The 16,395-nt window shown below is 47.6% G+C and overlaps 1 protein-coding gene across 3 annotated transcripts in view; it reads right to left on the bottom strand.

Annotated features, from left to right (window-relative positions):
• Nucleotides 1-12,695, bottom strand: part of LOC133441435 (alpha-2-macroglobulin-like protein 1) — a 64,383-nt gene extending 51,688 nt beyond the window's left edge. For all 3 annotated transcript variants that reach the window (XM_061718718.1, XM_061718719.1, XM_061718717.1), the window contains exons 1-2: nucleotides 12,574-12,695; nucleotides 6,812-6,992 (exon numbers count right to left, since the gene is read on the bottom strand). In XM_061718718.1, coding sequence (XP_061574702.1) covers nucleotides 6,812-6,992; nucleotides 12,574-12,665 — 273 coding nt within the window. In that variant the 5' untranslated portion in view covers nucleotides 12,666-12,695. The remainder of the gene's footprint in view (nucleotides 1-6,811; nucleotides 6,993-12,573) is intronic.
• Between the last annotated feature and the right edge of the window lie 3,700 nt (nucleotides 12,696-16,395).

Below are 16,395 nucleotides of genomic sequence, written 5' to 3'. Positions count from 1 at the left end.
AGGGTAGGTCTAAAGGGGTTCAGGGTAGGTCTAGAGGGGTTCAAGACTGGTCTAAAGGGGTTCAGGACTGGTCTAGAGGGGTTCAGGACTGGTCTAGAGGGGTTCAGGGTAGGTCTAGAGGGGTTCAGGGTAGGTCTAAAAGGGTTCAGGGTGGGTATAAAGGGGTTCAGGACTGGTCTGGAAGGGTTCAGGGTAGGTCTAGAGGGGTTCAGGACTGATCTAAAGGGGTTCAGGACTGGTCTAGAGGGGTTCAGGACTGGTCTAGAGGGGTTCAGGGTAGGTCTAGAGGGGTTCAGGGTAGGTCTAGAGGGGTTCAGGACTGGTCTAGAGGGGTTCAGGACTGGTCTAGAGGGGTTCAGGGTAGGTCTAGAGGGGTTCAGGACTGGTCTGGAAGGGTTCAGGGTGGGTCTAGAGGGGTTCAGGACTGGTCTGGAAGGTTTCAGGGTGGGTCTAGAGGGGTTCAGAGTAGGTCTAGAGGGGTTCAGGGTAGGTCTAGAGGGGTTCAGGGTAGGTCTAAAGGGGTTCAGGGTAGGTCTAAAGGGGTTCAGGGTAGGTCTAAAGGGGTTCAGGGTAGGTCTAAAGGGGTTCAGGGTAGGTCTAGAGGAGTTCAGGTTAGGTCTAAAGGGGTTCAGGGTAGGTCTAAAGGGGTTCAGGGTAGGTCTAGAGGGGTTCAGGGTAGGTCTAGAGGGGTTCAGGGTAGGTCTAAAGGGGTTCAGGGTAGGTCTAGAGGGGTTCAAGACTGGTCTAAAGGGGTTCAGGACTGGTCTAGAGGGGTTCAGGACTGGTCTAGAGGGGTTCAGGGTAGGTCTAGAGGGGTTCAGGGTAGGTCTAAAAGGGTTCAGGGTGGGTATAAAGGGGTTCAGGACTGGTCTAGAGGGGTTCAGGGTAGGTCTAGAGGGGTTCAGGGTAGGTCTAGAGGGGTTCAGGACTGGTCTAGAGGGGTTCAGGACTGGTCTAGAGGGGTTCAGGGTAGGTCTAGAGGGGTCCAGGACTGGTCTAGAGGGGTTCAGTACTGGTCTGGAAGGGTTCAGGGTAGGTCTAGAGGGGTCCAGGACTGGTCTGGGAGGGTTTGGGGTGGGTCTAAAGGGGTTCAGGACTGGTCTGGAAGGTTTCAGGGTGGGTCTAGAGGGGTTCAGGGTAGGTCTAGAGGAGTTCAGGGTGGGTCTAAAGGGGTTCAGGGTAGGTCTAAAGGGGTTCAGGGTAGGTCTAGAGGGTTTCAGGGTAGGTCTAAAGGGGTTCAGGGTAGGTCTAGAGGGGTTCAGGACTGGTCTGGAAGGGTTCAGGGTAGGTCTAGAGGAGTTCAGGTTAGGTCTAAAGGGGTTCAGGGTAGGTCTAAAGGGGTTCAGGGTAGGTCTAAAGGGGTTCAGGGTAGGTCTAGAGGGGTTCAGGGTAGGTCTAGAGGGGTTCAGGGTAGGTCTAAAGGGGTTCAGGGTAGGTCTAGAGGGGTTCAAGACTGGTCTAAAGGGGTTCAGGACTGGTCTAGAGGGGTTCAGGACTGGTCTAGAGGGGTTCAGGGTAGGTCTAGAGGGGTTCAGGGTAGGTCTAAAAGGGTTCAGGGTGGGTATAAAGGGGTTCAGGACTGGTCTGGAAGGGTTCAGGGTAGGTCTAGAGGGGTTCAGGACTGATCTAAAGGGGTTCAGGACTGGTCTAGAGGGGTTCAGGGTAGGTCTAGAGGGGTTCAGGGTAGGTCTAGAGGGGTTCAGGACTGGTCTAGAGGGGTTCAGGACTGGTCTAGAGGGGTTCAGGGTAGGTCTAGAGGGGTCCAGGACTGGTCTGGGAGGGTTTGGGGTGGGTCTAAAGGGGTTCAGGACTGGTCTGGAAGGTTTCAGGGTGGGTCTAGAGGGGTTCAGGGTAGGTCTAGAGGAGTTCAGGGTGGGTCTAAAGGGGTTCATGGTAGGTCTAGAGGGGTTCAGGGTAGGTCTAGAGGGTTTCAGGGTAGGTCTAGAGGGGTTCAGGGTAGGTCTAGAGGGGTTCAGGACTGGTCTAAAGGGGTCCAGGGCTGGTCTAGAGGGGTTCAGGTTAGGTCTAAAGGGGTTCAGGGTAGGTCTTAAGGGGTTCAGGGTAGGTCTAGAGGGGTTCAGGGTAGGTCTAAAGGGGTTCAGGGTAGGTCTAGAGGGGTTCAGGACTGGTCTGGAAGGGTTCAGGGTAGGTCTAGAGGAGTTCAGGTTAGGTCTAAAGGGGTTCAGGGTAGGTCTAAAATGGTTCAGGGTAGGTCTAGAGGGGTTCAGGGTAGGTCTAGAGGGGTTCAGGGTAGGTCTAAAGGGGTTCAGGGTAGGTCTAGAGGGGTTCAGGACTGGTCTAAAGGGGTTCAGGACTGGTCTAGAGGGGTTTGGGACTGGTCTAGAGGGTTTCAGGTTAGGTCTAGAGGGGTTCAGGGTAGGTCTAAAAGGGTTCAGGGTGGGTATAAAGGGGTTCAGGACTGGTCTGGAAGGGTTCAGGGTAGGTCTAGAGGGGTTCAGGACTGATCTAAAGGGGTTCAGGACTGGTCTAGAGGGGTTCAGGACTGGTCTAGAGGGGTTCAGGGTAGGTCTAGAGGGGTTCCGGGTAGGTCTAGAGGGGTTCAGGACTGGTCTAAAGGGGTTCAGGACTGGACTAGAGGGGTCCAGGACTGGTCTAGAGGGGTTCAGGGTAGGTCTAGAGGGGTTCAGGACTGGTCTAGAGGGGTTCAGGGTAGGTCTAGAGGGGTTCAGGGTAGGTCTAGAGGGGTTCAGGGTAGGTCTAAAGGGGTTCAGGGTAGGTCTAAAGGGGTTCAGGGTAGGTCTAGAGGGGTCCAGGACTGGTCTAGAGGGGTTCCGGACTGGTCTGGGAGGGTTTGGGGTGGGTCTAAAGGGGTTCAGGACTGGTCTGGAAGGTTTCAGGGTGGGTCTAGAGGGGTTCAGGGTAGGTCTAGAGGGGTTCAGGGTAGGTCTAGAGGAGTTCAGGGTGGGTCTAAAGGGGTTCAGGGTAGGTCTAAAGGGGTTCAGGGTAGGTCTAGAGGGGTTCAGGGTAGGTCTAAAGGGGTTCAGGGTAGGTCTAGAGGGGTTCAGGACTGGTCTGGAAGGGTTCAGGGTAGGTCTAGAGGAGTTCAGGTTAGGTCTAAAGGGGTTCAGGGTAGGTCTAAAGGGGTTCAGGGTAGGTCTAGAGGGGTTCAGGGTAGGTCTAGAGGGGTTCAGGGTAGGTCTAAAGGGGTTCAGGGTAGGTCTAGAGGGGTTCAGGACTGGTCTAAAGGGGTTCAGGACTGGTCTAGAGGGGTTTGGGACTGGTCTAGAGGGTTTCAAGTTAGGTCTAGAGGGGTTCAGGGTAGGTCTAAAAGGGTTCAGGGTGGGTATAAAGGGGTTCAGGACTGGTCTGGAAGGGTTCAGGGTAGGTCTAGAGGGGTTCAGGACTGATCTAAAGGGGTTCAGGACTGGTCTAGAGGGGTTCAGGACTGGTCTAGAGGGGTTCAGGGTAGGTCTAGAGGGGTTCCGGGTAGGTCTAGAGGGGTTCAGGACTGGTCTAAAGGGGTTCAGGACTGGTCTAGAGGGGTCCAGGACTGGTCTAGAGGGGTTCAGGGTAGGTCTAGAGGGGTTCAGGGTAGGTCTAGAGGGGTTCAGGACTGGTCTAGAGGGGTTCAGGGTAGGTCTAGAGGGGTTCAGGGTAGGTCTAGAGGGGTTCAGGGTAGGTCTAAAGGGGTTCAGGACTGGTCTAGAGGGGTTCAGGGTAGGTCTAGAGGGGTCCAGGACTGGTCTAGAGGGGTTCCGGACTGGTCTGGGAGGGTTTGGGGTGGGTCTAAAGGGGTTCAGGACTGGTCTGGAAGGTTTCAGGGTGGGTCTAGAGGGGTTCAGGGTAGGTCTAGAGGGGTTCAGGGTAGGTCTAGAGGAGTTCAGGGTGGGTCTAAAGGGGTTCAGGGTAGGTCTAAAGGGGTTCAGGGTAGGTCTAGAGGGTTTCAGGGTAGGTCTAGAGGGGTTCAGGGTAGGTCTAGAGGGGTTCAGGGTGGGTCTAAAGGGGTTCATGGTAGGTCTAGAGGGGTTCAGGGTAGGTCTAGAGGGTTTCAGGGTAGGTCTAGAGGGGTTCAGGGTAGGTCTAGAGGGGTTCAGGACTGGTCTAAAGGGGTCCAGGGCTGGTCTAGAGGGGTTCAGGGTAGGTCTAGAGGGGTTCAGGTGGGTCTAAAGGGGTTCAGGGTGGGTCTAAAGGGGTTCATGGTTGGTCTAGAGGGGTTCAGGGTAGGTCTAGAGGGGTTCAGGTGGGTCTAAAGGGGTTCAGGGTGGGTCTAAAGGGGTTCATGGTTGGTCTAGAGGGGTTCATGGTTGGTCTAGAGGGGTTCAGGGTGGGTCTAAAGGGGTTCAGGGTAGGTCTAAAGGGGTTCATGGTAGGTCTAGAGGGGTTCAGGGTAGGTCTAGAGGGGTTCAGGGTAGGTCTAGAGGGTTTCAGGGTAGGTCTAGAGGGGTTCAGGGTAGGTCTAGAGGGGTTCAGGACTGGTCTAAAGGGGTTCAGGACTGGTCTAGAGGGGATCAGGACTGGTCTAGAGGGGTTCAGGGTGGGTCTAAAGGGGTTCATGGTAGGTCTAAAGGGGTTCAGGGTAGGTCTAAAGGGGTTCAGGGTAGGTCTAGAGGGGTTCAGGGTAGGTCTAGAGGGGTTCAGGGTAGGTCTAGAGGGGTTCAGGGTGGGTCTATAGGGGTTCAGGGTAGGTCTAGAGCAGGGGTGGCCAACCCTGGTCATTAATGGTCCTAATTAGCTTGTCATCAAAGTCTGCACAATTCTGTTGATGACACAGGTACTTGTATCATGGTGTGTTGAAGCAGGGTAACATCTAAAACATGCAGGAGTGTGGCTCTCGAGGACCAGGGTTGGCCACCCCTGGTCTAGAGGGGTTCAGAGTGGGTCTAATGGCCCTTTCGCACTAGTCCCGCCTCAGCTCGGTTCTACCCGCCACGGCCCCGTCTTGCGCTTTTGCACTAGGGCTGAGACGGGTAGAGCCGCTCCAAGCCGATACTTTTTCTGTAACCATTCTGGCGAGGTTCTATCCGGGCTGAGCCGGGACTATTTCTGACGTCACCACCCTCCGCGCCACTGATTGGTCGGGGGGCGGGGCCGTCATCACCCTCCGTGCCACTGATTGGTCGGGGGGCGGGGCCGTCAAACGTTTGAATCAGGAAGCGGGAGTCAGCGCGAGAGCGACTCGCGGCTCGCAGCGATTTTATTATAAAGCGCAAAACGTCTGTTTGGTGATCCAACTCTGAGGTGCAGATGTTCATAAACCTGGTGACTGACGAGAGAATTAAAAAAGGGATGTAGACGGGCTGTTTAACTCTCAGCCGCTCGCGGCTCCAGCTGATTTCTGATCAGCCACGACATGAACAAAGCGGTTGCGTAATCGAGTACGTCACAGCAGCTTCACCCCAACCTGCCCACTTCTCACCTGGCTGTGGAAAACGGGGAAAAAACGGGTAGAGGTGGGTAGAGGCGTGACGAGCCGAGTCGGGCCGAGTAAGGACTAGTGCAAAAGGGCCATAAAGGGGTTCAGGGTAGGTCTAGAGGGGTTCAGGACTGGTCTTTAAGGGTTCAGGGTAGGTCTAGAGGAGTTCAGGACTGGTTTAGAGGGGTTCAGGACTGGTCTGGAAGGGTTCAGGGTGGGTCTAAAGGGGTTCAGGGTAGGTCTAAAGGGGTTCAGGGTAGATCTAGAGGGGTTCAGGGTAGGTCTAGAGGGGTTCAGGGTAGGTCTAGAGGAGTTCAGGGTGGGTCTAAAGGGGTTCAGGACTGGTCTAAAGGGGTTCATGGTAGGTCTAGAGGGGTTCAGGGTGGGTCTAAAGGGGTTCATGGTAGGTCTAGAGGGGTTCAGGGTAGGTCTAGAGGGTTTCAGGGTAGGTCTAGAGGGGTTCAGGGTAGGTCTAGAGGGGTTCAGGACTGGTCTAAAGGGGTCCAGGGCTGGTCTAGAGGGGTTCAGGACTGGTCTAAAGGGGTTCAGGACTGGTCTGGAAGGGTTCAGGGTAGGTGTAAAGGGGTCCAGGGCTGGTCTAGAGGGGTCCATGACTGGTCTGGGAGGGTTTGGGGTAGGTCTAGAGGGGTTCAGGGTGGGTCTAAAGGGGTTCAGGACTGGTCTGGAAGGGTTCAGGGTGGGTCTAGAGGGGTTCAGGGTGGGTCTAAAGGGGTTCAGGACTGGTCTGGAAGGGTTCAGGGTAGGTCTAGAGGGGTTCAGGGTGGGTCTAAAGGGGTTCAGGGTGGGTCTAAAGGGGTTCAGGGTGGGTCTAAAGGGGTTCAGGGTAGGTCTAGAGCAGGGGTGGCCAACCCTGGTCCTCGAGAGCCACACTCCTGCATGATTTAGATGTTACCCTGCTTCAGGACACCTGATTCTGATTAATGGTCCTAATTAGCTTGTCATCAAAGTCTGCACAATTTTGTTGATGACACAGGTACTTGTATCATGGTGTGTTGAAGCAGGGTAACATCTAAAACATGCAGGAGTGTGGCTCTCGAGGACCAGGGTTGGCCACCCCTGGTCTAGAGGGGTTCAGGACTGGTCTGGAAGGGTTCAGGGTGGGTCTAGAGTTTAGATCTGAGAGTTGAGAGCCACGTTCACAGTGAATCTTCGCCGTCAACCAAAGACAACAAAAGCTAAAAATGTGCCTAGCATTAAGCTAACTGGCACCGTTTGGCCCACAGGTTTACAGGCTAGCATGCTGCCGGCCAGCTGGCGCTGGATCGTATGGGCGTCCTCAAGAGAGTTTGTTGAAATAAAAATACCTCCCAGCTTCACTCCCCAGGGAGAGTTTCTGGGAGGTTCTTGGAACACCGTTCACCTCCTCTTCATGCCCTGCTGAAGGTCAGTTCTGTTTCAGAAAACAAACACACCAACCTGGAACTTGAAGCAGCGGTAGAAGTCCTGCTTGACCGACTGGTCCACGATCTCGCCGCTGGTCGGCTCCATCTCCAGGGCGATGTTCAGAGTTACGGGCTCCGTAAGGTTCTGGACCAGGGCACACAACGTCTCCTGGCTCCCTCCAATCAGGGAGGAGCTGATAGTCACTGCAAAAGTCCTGCACACAGAAGAGAAGACGGCAGACTGAGTCCTGCAGGACTGATCGGTTCAAATAGTCTCAGTTGTCAGCACTCAGTGACGGAGGACTGGGGAAGACGTCAGGACACGAGACCAGGAGCTGGTGGAAGATCGGAGGATGACCAACGGGGAAAACCCCCGTTTGTGAAGGCGAGGAGGTCCCGGAACCGGCCCTGTACAAGTTCGGCTCTAAACAAGTCCCGCGGGTCAAAATGAAGCTCTTTAGAACCAAGCCGACGCTGGTGGTTGGTCTATATCGTCATGACGATGACTGAATGAAACCTGACCTACCTACCCCTGCCGGCTGGTTACAGAATGTCAGGTAGGGAAAGATATCAGCAATGGTCAAAGAGAAGCCACTACGGAGGGAATGCGCATGACGTAACAGATGCGACTTCCCAGCGGGTTTCGCCCACTGAGTGTTAGAAAGACTGAGTGTCAGAAAAACTGAGTGGCAGAAAGACTGAGTGGCAGCTTAAACTTTCAGTTTGAGCAACTGGAAAACATCTAAAATGGGAAGGAGCTGTTGTGCGATCGACTGTACTCATAGATTTAGCAAGAAATCCGAGTTATCATTTTACAGACTGCCGAAAAATAAGTTTAAGAGAGACAAATGGATCGCTGAAATTCGCAGACACAACTGGATTCCAGGCACCGAAACGTGGATTTGAGGTTCCCATTTTGAACCAGGTAATGTTAGATTTTTGGGTAGCTAACGTTAAACGGTCAAATCATAAAGTTCGGTGTCCTCATCATTTTAATTTCTACAACAAATCCTGCCTTGAAGTCGGACCAAGCGTCAAGACTTTTGTAAGCCTTCAAGCTTTGCTTCGTGTATTTCCCCGGCGTAGAAATTAAGTACTTATAAATATCAGGAAACTGGATTCGTGGCAAAATATTAATGTCCATGGACCACTGGTTCTTGGTAACTGTACCAAATATTAATGTCCATGGACCACTGGTTCTTGGGGTAACTGTACCAAATATTAATTTCCATGGACCACTGGTTCTTGGTAACTGTACCAAATATTAATGTCCATGGACCACTGGTTCTTGGTAACTGTACCAAATATTAATGTCCATGGACCACTGGTTCTTGGTAACTGTACCAAATATTAATGTCCATGGACCACTGGTTCTTGGGGTAACTGTACGGGTCACTGTCAAGTCCAACTGCCTTTAATTTAAGCTGATAATCAGCTGTTATCCCGTCTTCTCCACTAGTTGCAGCCATTTTTGCAGTAAGAGGGCTAGTTTGTTTGGAAGAGAATCTTGGAAGCAGGACTGAGGTCCACAAACCAACATCTGAACTACCAGCAGACTTCTGGACCCATGTCCTCTGGACACATGAGACCAACGTGGACATGTTTGGTCTTCATGTCCAGAACCATGTTTGGAGGAAACCAGCAGAACCACCTCAGATCCACTGATGCACGGAGGTGGAGGGATGCTGGTCTGGACCTGGACACCTGTCAGTCCCTGAGGGACCAGGACCTGGACCTGGACACCTGTCAGTCCCTGGGGGGACCAGGACCTCCTCTGGAGACCAGAGTCTTCTAGAGACACATGTGAGGACACCTGACACCTGAAACTGGGTCACTCCCGGATGGTTCCCGGTCTGCTGGTCAAACACATGCAAGCTGTAGCGGAACCAGAGGGGGGGTGAGGGGGGCGGTCGCCCCGTGGCCCACAAGCTCATAGGGCCAAATGATAGGGCCCTGTTTGTGTGATACGTTCATATATAATCGTAAATTGTAGGCTATAATAACAATAAAATGTGCAATGTGTGGCCAGTGTAGGCTAATTCTTACTTTACAACTGTCCTGAACGCATCAGGGCTGTGAGCCAACGCTGATTGGCTGTAAAGCCTGAATTATGGTTCCGCGTTAAATCAACGCAGAGCCTACACCGTAGCCTACGCCGTAGGGTACGCGGCGACTCGCAATGTACGTGCGCATCGCTGCGTATCCTATGCCGTATCTCTGCGTTGGTGTAACGCGGAACCATAAATCAGCCTTAACAGTTACAGCCAATTTGCCGACTCTGTAAATTTGCTGCCATGAAGGAGATGAGCGCTAGACTTTAAAAGAGGACTAAGCATGTACAAAGTTTTATGGAAGAGTCAACTGCCATTGGTGAGCGAGTGTAACCTTCATAAATAATGTCTTTATCAGAATGTTGTGGTAGCTTTGACCAGCTGCTTATTTGAATGAGCTTTGTGTTGTCAACTAGACCGCCGAGTCTATTCTCTGTTATAGAGCTCAGAAATGATGTTATAGACCGCTGTGTCTATATCTATCTAGACAGATTGAGTAATTTTAGACCAGTTATGTTTTTTTTTTTTATTTCAGCTGTATCAAAGATGGAACTGAGTCAGTCCGTGACTATCTGAGTTTTCAGCGCCATGTGATTGACAGCTGTCAGGCCTGTGTGTGTGTGTGTGTGTGTGTGTGTGTGTGTGTGTGTGTGTGTGTGTGTGTGTGTGTGTGTGTGTTCTTCTGAACAAGTTTGTGACTTTACTCTGCTTTCTGCAGCATAGGCCTATAGGCTTGGCTCAATAAAAGTGAGAATAAATGTTGTTTGATGGGCAGGATGAGGTGTTGTTGAACGTTAAAATGACTATCATAAGGGCCCATGGAGAATGCTCCGCCCCCTCTGTACTGAGACCCGCGCTCCGCCAGTGCATGCAAGTAAGTGGTGACAGGGGGAACACATGCGCTCGCTGGCTGTTGTTGCGTAACGCTGTCCCCGGGCTGAGCCGGCCCCAGCAGTCCACCCCTCTGCTGTCCTCTGATACCCACACCGGCAGCAGCACAGCGCGGACTTTGCTCGTCCTGTTCGCCCACGTGCCACAGTCTCCTGACCCGCACTGACGTTCGACCGACACTCAGATCAATGTCTCCTGAGTGGTTTTCCAATCGCGACCCGAGCCTGTGACCCAGGGCCTCGCAGCTCAGACTACGGGGCTTCGGTCCGCCAGGAGTTCTACTCACGCGAAGATCACTCAACACAAAATAGAAAGAAAAGTTCCAGCTCCAACGTAAAACGTACGGAGGTCTTATTTTTCTGGAGGATCAGAGTCAGCGGGACTCCTGACAGTTGATTAGGAAGTAGAACAGCTGCGTCTCGCCCAGAACATTCAACTTATCATGGAATCGATCAGAAACACACTCTGGCTTACTAAAGCATGTTGGAGCTCCGTTCTGAGGTCTGAGGTCATGTGGTTCAGGAGGCCAGACGAAAATACATCAGAGCCTCACAAAAATATTGACTTTAAAGGATAATGTGGAATATGAAGGAGGCGTTGGATCACCTGACGGTCGTACCTGCAGCTGGGCTGGTATAAACCTGAAAACGCCCCAAACTGGGTGAGGATCGCTCTTATTTACGTCTGTCACTGAAGCTACTGAAGACACTGTTAGGATTTTATGACATTTTTTAAAAGTTTGAAGGTTTTTCTATAAGATTCTCCACTGTTGTTTTTTCTCTATTTGCAGGGTCATCTCCTGTTTTATGACTAGGCTGTTAAATAGTGTTTCTTTAGGTGAAGACAATGAAGAGAATCATATGGGTCTCATCCGCTATCTGGGTTGACATCTTAAGTAGGAAGCAATAAACAGGGATATACAGCTGAAGGTCTGATATGTTTGGCAGATGGGGTTCACGTACAAAGAAACCCTTCCTTTTTAGTATAAATACGACTGAATCCATGACCACCGTGTGCATTTTCTCTTCTACCTTTGTGTTTTGAGAAAAGTGTACCTCCGGCTGGAAAACATTGTGCATGATATAATAAAAGCTTGTATTAACTTTGATTCTGTTCCCTGGTTTTCTTATGGTGCACCAATATTAATTATAAAGCACAGAAAACTGAGGAAACAGGAAAAATATTGGTCTAAATAGAGAAAGCACTGAAAAGACACGAAAATAAAATACATGAAACTTAGTGAAAGGAAGTAATTGTTGATAAAAAGCCCTAGAATCCCACATGGATGCTTGTGTCTTGTACGTCTCTTGTCTTACAGCTCCTGGGTCGGGGAGACGGATGGGAGTTTTAAAAACTTTGACAGGAGGTCAACTCCGGTGTGATGTCATTCTGACTTCCAACCTCTGAGATAACAGCAGCCGCTGGGTCACGTGATGTGAAAGCTTTTCATAGAAAACCCACGCACATGCAAAAACGTCTTCTTTTTTAAATAACCCCCCCCCCTATCTTTTCATCGTGTCACCTGACAGACCCGCCAGGGTCCGAGCCACCACCACGTATCCACACACTCCCATCAACTCGTTGCTAGGAACTATAAAACACACTGGGATCCAACTAGGGTTGCCAACTCCCTGAAAAATAAATAAGGGACCCCTCATCTGCAGGGCCGGCTGACCCGATTGCCTCCACCCTTCCTGGCGTGGTGAATTTTTTTTGCCCCTTTTTTTGTGAGTGAAAAGATTTTTTAACTATTTGACTCGAACCTGAATTGAATTAGATGCATATTTTTTAATGCCATGAACACATGGAAAACACATTATTATCCAGCAATTCACTTTAATACAAAATTACAAAATGAACTGAATAAAACAAGTATCTTTCTTAAACAGAAACCTGTCCAGCTTAACTTAAAATTGTATAAATTCATATAAAACAATAGAAAGAAAGCAGAACATCCATTCTGTAATAGTGCACATTTTTAGTGGAATAACAAAAGTGCAAACAGAAAACATATTTGTGCCTCAAAGGCCATGACGGTAGGCTACAGTTGTAGTAAAACAGAAAAAATAACTTATGAACTCAACAGCTCAATGCCATTTTCCATTGGCATTTTATGATAATAATAATAATAATAATAATAATAATAATAATAATAATAATAATAATAATAATAATAATAATAATAATAATAATCCATTTTATTTATAGAGCGCTTTTAAAAGATCTCAAAGACGCTTACAGGACTGTCTCAGAAAATTTGAAAATTGTGATAAAATCCTTTTATTTTCTGTAATGTAAACATGTCATACATTCTGGATTCATTACAAATCAACTGAAATATTGCAAGCCTTTTATTATTTTAATATTGCTGATCATGGTTTACAGCTTAAGAAAACTCAAATATCCTATCTCAAAAAATTAGAATATTCTGGGAATCTTAATCTTAAACTGTAAACCATAATCAGCAATATTAAAATAATAAAAGGCTTGCAATATTTCAGTTGATTTGTAATGAATCCAGAATGTATGACATTTTTGTTTTTTTAATTGCATTACAGAAAAAAAATAACTTTATCACAATATTCTAATTTTCTGAGACAGTCCTGTAAATGACTTAAATGACGCTTTTATGACTATTTTTTGACTCTCTCAGTAAAACGGGACAAAGTGCGTCCCTTTTCAGCTCCAAACAGGACTTTAGTTTATATATATAGTTTATATACGGGACGGTTCCGTGTTTCACGGCGACCCTGGATCAGACAGAAGCGGCTCGGGTTCGAGGTCACCGGGTCACGTGGGTCAGAGATAAACCCCCGCAGGGGCCGCGATCGTGCGTGAGAGCGGAGTGACTCACGTGTCGTTGAGGCTCGCGGCCGCCGCCGCGTGCACGAGCACCGAGAGCAGGAGCGCGCCCCCGCGCAGGACTGGAGCCATCATCATCATCATCTCCAGGACACGGATGATGCTGCTGCTGCGGCCGCCGCGGCGCTTATAAGGCCGGAGCCCACCCCCTCATCCCCGGCTCCAGGGTCACTCCCCCCGCCGCTCGTTGGACGCCGGCAGCCTCCTCCCCATTCCCGGACTTCCAAAAGTTGAGTCACGGTGCAGCCTGCGGCCAGCAGCGGTCCGCTCCCGCAGCAGCAGGGCCGGCAGCACACACCTTGGCTTCAGGGGAAATGTAAATGTTTGTTTTTTAAATCCATTTATGGTACTGGTTCCGGATTAATAAATTAACTCTCAATATAAAAAAATGTAACTTCATGATCTTCTGCAACAAAAACAAACCTCATACAAAAGAAGAAACCAAAATATTAATTAACGGAACTGAAATCCAACAGGTACCTCACACCACATTTTTGAGTGTTGTTCTGGATGAAGGCCTTAACTGGAAAAAACATATTGATCAAGTAGGCAAAAGATCTATGAAGATGCTTGGTATACTGAGGAAAGTCTGTCCCCGGATCCATCGCTCCGCTCACTTAACTTTGTATTATAGTTTTCTGTTTCCGTATATGAATTACTGTAATATTGTCTGGTCTGCAATTTATCCATCCTTCCTTAACAAACTACTGATAATCCAGAAGAGGTTCCTGAGATCAATCTCTATGTCCAATAGACATAATCCATCCGCACCTCTGTTCAAAAAATACTCTATATTACCCATTCATAAACTCAATGTTTTTCACTCATGTTTATTTGTGCACAAGTTTATCAACAATAAGCAAGATCTTCACCTTTCATAATTTCTTTAGTTTTTCTTTTTTTTTGTCATTTACTTTTTATTGGTTTTGATTTTACATGTACATAAACAAAAAACAAACAATCAACATGAAGACCTATAAATCCGAACAAATATCAAGGGGAAAGTAAAAGCATACATAAGGGGACTGGTAAACACCTCCAGAAAAAGGAAAAAAGTACGTACTTAAAAAAAAAAAAAAAAAATTCTGATAATCCAGTCTGGAATTACCTGAAGTCCGGTCTTGTGGTAGTGACATATGTAATCCACTTTTGCCAATTATCATTAAATGCCTCTTTTTGTGTTCTTAAATTAAAAGTAATTCTTTCCATTACATAGATGCTGTACACAATATCAATCCATTCATCGACACTAGGTGTCTCCCTCTTCAGCCATTTCTTTGTTATCGATTTCTTACAAGCCACCAGTAATATTCTCAATAAATATTTATCTTTATTCCTCCATTCCAGTTCCTCTATATCCATCAAGTAAAACAAACTAAAGCCGAAAGTTATTTCTGTTGAAAACACAGTCTCAAGAATTTGATGTACTTGCAACCAAAATGGCGTTACAACAGGGCAACACCAGAATATGTGGTAGTGATTCGCCTCTTTGCTTCCACAACATCTCCAACAATCTGTCTGAGTAGAATATGATTTCTTCTGATATGGAGTGCAAAAGTAGCGGATCACATTTTTCCATGCATATTCTCTCCATAGTGGAGAATTTGTTGTTTTCCATTGTTGTTTAAAAATTTCCTTCCATTTCTCCTGAGAAATTGTGATATTGCTTTCAGATTCCCATCTTGATTTAACCTTAGCTGTATTTTCTTTGTTAGATGATTGGAGACTTGTGTATAATTTTGAAATTATCTTCTTATAAGGTTCATCTTTATAAGCATTAATAAACACCTGTAGAATATCATTTCTAGGTTCATAATTTTTTATAATTTTTTTCTCAACATAATCTCTTATTTGCAAGTACCTGAAGAGGTCCTGGTTCTGCAGGCCAAATTTATCCTTTAGATCTTGGAAACTTCTAACCGTACCTTTACTTATTAAAGAATAGTACGTTGTAAGTCCTAAGGAGGTCCAATCCTTGAATCTATGGTCGTGTTGACTAGGTGTAAATTGCGGGTCATAAGCAAACCATTTCAAGATTTCAAATGACTTTTTTAAGTCGGGCTGTTTTAATACATCACTCAAAAGCTTTAGTGAATTAGTGATCCATGGATTATCTTGGTCAGTAAGGTGTTTGCGTAATGACGGATCCCCAATCAGAGCAGTGACTGGAAATCCTTTCCCCATTGTTTGTTCAATATTTTTCCATCCAGCCTTGTAACTAGGAGTACACCAAGCGATCAAAGGTCTAAGTTGAGCTGCCTTGTAGTAGTCTTTTAGAATAGGAAGAGCAAGTCCTCCTTTTTCTTTTGAAAGCTGGAGTATCTTATATCGTATCCTGGGTTTTTTCCCAGCCCATATGTACCTAGAGATTAATCTGTCCCATTCTTGAAATTGTTTTTCTGGTGCTTCTAAGGGTAATGACTGAAAAAGGTATAAAACCCTCGGCAGGATGTTCATCTTGATGGATTCAATACGTGAGCTGAGGCTTAGGTATGGTATCAGACTCCATCTATGAATATCTTCCTTGATTTCCTTAATAATTGCTTATCTTACGACAGTGCGAAATAGTGATGTAGTCGAGGCCAGTGACCTGGGTTCTACCTCTGCAGATGTTGATTTCCTTGCTAGTAACACTGCTGATTTGTTGCATTCAGCTTTAGATGAAGTTGCTCCTTTGAAAAGGAGGGTTTCTAGCCACAGGAGCTTAACTCCCTGGTATAATTCAGATATCCGCATGTTGAAACAAAACGTGCGTAAAATGGAAAGGAAGTGGTACTCTTGTAGGTCTGTAGACTCTCATCGTGAATGGAAAGATATTCTAACAGTATATAAAAAAGCCATTCGCAAAGCCAGAACAGCTTATTATTCAACGTTGATAGAGGATAACAAAAGTAACCCACGTTTTCTGTTCAGCACTGTAGCCAGGCTGACAAAGAGTCACAACTCTGTTGAGCCGTGCATTCCTGCAGCTCTCAGTAGTGAGGACTTTATGGGCTTCTTCAACAGTAAAATCGCGAGAATTAGAGAAGAAATCAACCAGCCGGTTGTAGGTGTTTCTTCAGCTTTAGCGACTTCCCTAGGCTCTGACTTGTCTCTAGACTGTTTTGATCCTATAGACCTCCCTGAGCTGACTTCACTCGTTAATAGAGCTAAGTCAACCACATGTATGTTAGACCCCATCCCGACTCGTCTATTCAAACATATTTTTTCTCTTATTGGTACGACAATACTGGACCAAATTAACTTATCCCTAAGTTTAGGATATGTACCACAGGTTTTCAAAGTCGCAGTAATTAAACCTTTACTTAAAAAACCTTCTCTTGACCCAGACACCTTAGCTAATTATAGACCAATTTCCAACCTTCCATTTGTGTCTAAAATTCTGGAAAAGGCAGTTTCAAGCCAGTTATGTGACTATTTGTATAGAAATGATCTGTTTGAAGTCTTTCAGTCAGGGTTCAGAATGCATCATAGCACAGAGACAGCACTGGTTCGAGTCACGAATGACCTCCTTATGGCCTCAGATAAGGGATTAGTGTCCATACTGGTTCTACTGGACCTCAGTGCTGCTTTTGACACTATAGATCATGGCATTTTACTGCACAGGTTAGAGCATGTTGTTGGGATTAAAGGGACAGCTCTATGTTGGTTTAAATCATACCTATCTGACAGGTTCCAGTTTGTTCATGTACATGAGGTTTCTTCAGAACAGTCAAGGGTCTGTTATGGTGTTCCGCAGGGTTCAGTGCTAGGGCCAATCTTGTTCAGTTTATACATGCAGCCGTTGGGAAGTATAATCCAGAATCACGGCATA

The sequence above is a fragment of the Cololabis saira genome, chromosome 4, assembly GCF_033807715.1.
Source record: "Cololabis saira isolate AMF1-May2022 chromosome 4, fColSai1.1, whole genome shotgun sequence".
Classification (NCBI taxonomy): Eukaryota; Metazoa; Chordata; class Actinopteri; order Beloniformes; family Belonidae; genus Cololabis; species Cololabis saira.
Note: the sequence above shows the minus strand (reverse complement) of the source record. Positions and strands in the feature narration are given on the sequence as shown.